The sequence below is a fragment of the Postia placenta genome (genome assembly GCF_002117355.1).
Source record: "Postia placenta MAD-698-R-SB12 unplaced genomic scaffold POSPLAscaffold_341, whole genome shotgun sequence".
Lineage (NCBI taxonomy): Eukaryota > Fungi > Basidiomycota > Agaricomycetes > Polyporales > Adustoporiaceae > Rhodonia > Rhodonia placenta.
The window spans coordinates 1-2,422 of NW_020170172.1; the positions used below are offsets into that span (position 1 = coordinate 1).

Below are 2,422 nucleotides of genomic sequence, written 5' to 3' on the forward strand. Positions count from 1 at the left end.
GGAGGAGGCTGCCGCGGAGGGTGTGGACGATGACAATCGCGCACAAATTGTGACGTCGACCCGGGCGGAGTTCGCGGCCAAGGAGGTATTTTGCGACCTGTGGGAGCTCACGCAGCTGACGCACATGCCAGAGTACTATGGTGTATTCTATGAGCTAGCATGTTTCCCCTCACAGCGGGTCATGCTCGTGTATGAAGGCGTGGTTATTGATTCAGTATACTAAGTTTACGTGGATACAGCGCGTGCTAGCGTGAACAGGAATATGCGGAAACGGCCTATGTCTGCCTCCTCGAACCCCGTCATGTCATACCCACGCAAAACTGCCGCGATGACGGCCAGTATCCATACGCCGCAGTCGTATGTGTTGTGCTGACGTGCTGCTGTCTAGGGACTGGGTGAGACTGCGCCTAGCGGCGTCGGTGAATGCTACTTACCGTGGTCGGATACACGGCCCATGCACGTTGCGCGTGGACAATGTGATGACCCTTATCCGCTGCAATATTGAGCAGGCGCGCGGTGAGCTGCATGACGTCCTGTCGATGCCAATATTAGGATATGCCAGACTTTGACGCCATAATTACTTACCTGAATATGACCCTCCCATGGATGCTCCCGGGCAAAACTGTCGAAGTAGGCGACGCGCGACCGGGGAATGTCAATGGTCGCCAGCATCCAATGGTCCTCGTAGTGGATCGGGATTGTCCATACATCCTTCTCCCAGAAACGTGTGCTTGCCGCATTGCGCCAGAGGGTCGCATCGCCGGCATCCGCGCGCACTAGGGGGAGCATGTATGTGGACAGGAGTGCCACCCGCTCACCTCCTGGACCCAGGAAGACGAGTTGGAGGAGCTGCATGCATGCGTTGATGCAGCTATCATTCATCCACGCACTCCGGTTCTGCAGGCGACTCATGTCTGACGCATCGAGGTGGACGTTGCTTTGCAACGATTGCGAGAGGACCGGGGCCGTGGCTTGCAGGAAGTGGGGAGCGTCATCGATGGAGACATGGATCTGCGCACATTAGCGCAAGTGCGGTATCACGACAAGGAAGACTTACTGGAGTCTCCCATGTCATGGTTATCGTCATGACAGATGCCTCGGACCTTGCATCCTCAGGGGGCCCCTCGTCGCCACTAGCGTCGTCCAGGAAGACGTCCTCCACCAGATGCTGTTCTGCCTCGAGGTATGACGGTTCCTCCTCCTCCAGACGCCCGTAGGGGTCTGTATCATCTTGATGGATGATGTAAGGGAGGGGAGTCTCGATGACGAACGGCCATGCATACACTTGAGGATCGCCGAGGGCGCTGTTGACCGTCTCGGACGCGAGTGTGGTCTGTGCGTCAAATCGTTGAGGCGAGACCAGTGGGTTCTTCCATTTGGCAGGTAGGAGCAGAAGCTCGCAGACGCGTTGCTGTAGGAGAAACGCGATATCCGCATCTGGTAGGGTCCATGGTTAGTGGAAGGGGCGAGTGGCGCTAGCGATGGCTTGGTGTACTTACTGGATGATGTCGCCAATGCCAGTTTGGCGGCCGCAAGCTCACTACCATACCAACGACAGATGTTGTCTGCCTCTCTTCCTAAGCGGCGCCGCTCCTCTAGACAACGGTCTCCAAGTAGGAGCGCGCGAATACCCTTGCGGACGTCGACGTCTTCGAGCCATCGGGGGGCTTGAGCTTGTGAGGGGTCAATCCAGACATCGGCGAGGAGGCTGGCGTCGTCGCGGAGGGCGTCGAGGTCAGTGGGAAGTGGAAGGGGTACGGTGATGGTCCACTCCGGCTGTTTGAGTTCTTTGAGGCTCTCGCAATAGCGATTGAACTTGCGGATCGCTGTCTTGAGGGCGGGCGTACGCTTCGCAATTGCTTTGCGGGTCTGCTGATGGATCTTGGTGCCTATGTGACATGTTAATAGTGAGCGCTGTGCCCCGATGTCTCGCACTCACCTAGAGGGTTGTGCCGTCCACCGACCGCTTGGTCCAGCCGATCCCATTCAAAGAAGCTCCCCACTGCGCGCTTGCGAATGTTGATCTTCAGGTCGCGTGCCATTAGTAGCAGCCTCACGAACTCGAGGCTGACGTTTCCGAAGTCTGGGAAGCTGTCCGTGATGTTAAGCGATGAGTATAGGGCCTCTACCTTATCAACCAGGCGTGTATGTGATCGTTCGAGGCTCGCGACGACTTCATGGGACTTGGCAGACGCTTCACCATTTTCAAGGACTGTCCGTGTTGTTTCGATAGCCTTGTTGACAGTGTCAAGGTCAGCCTGCAGGCTCAACACAACGTCCAGCTCCTTCTTGAGATGCGCTGGAGCATCTGTGGGAGGGTCAGCATTGGTATCATGATCATAGCAGATGCCTTACGCGCTCTGATAGATGTCTGCGCTACGCATTGCTGCTTCCATTCGTCTCGTAGCTCCTCCTTGGGAAT

The 2,422-nt window shown here is 56.6% G+C and overlaps 1 protein-coding gene across 1 annotated transcript; it reads right to left on the reverse strand.

Annotated features, from left to right (window-relative positions):
• Nucleotides 1–225: 225 nt before the first annotated feature.
• On the reverse strand, nucleotides 226–2,422 carry POSPLADRAFT_1163054 (hypothetical protein; the record flags this gene model as incomplete). The annotated part of the gene is made up of 7 exons (XM_024487764.1): nucleotides 226–384; nucleotides 435–533; nucleotides 586–1,011; nucleotides 1,091–1,437; nucleotides 1,500–1,889; nucleotides 1,940–2,308; nucleotides 2,356–2,422. Coding segments are annotated over 7 exons (1,857 nt in total), but the record flags the coding sequence as incomplete, so codon positions are not given.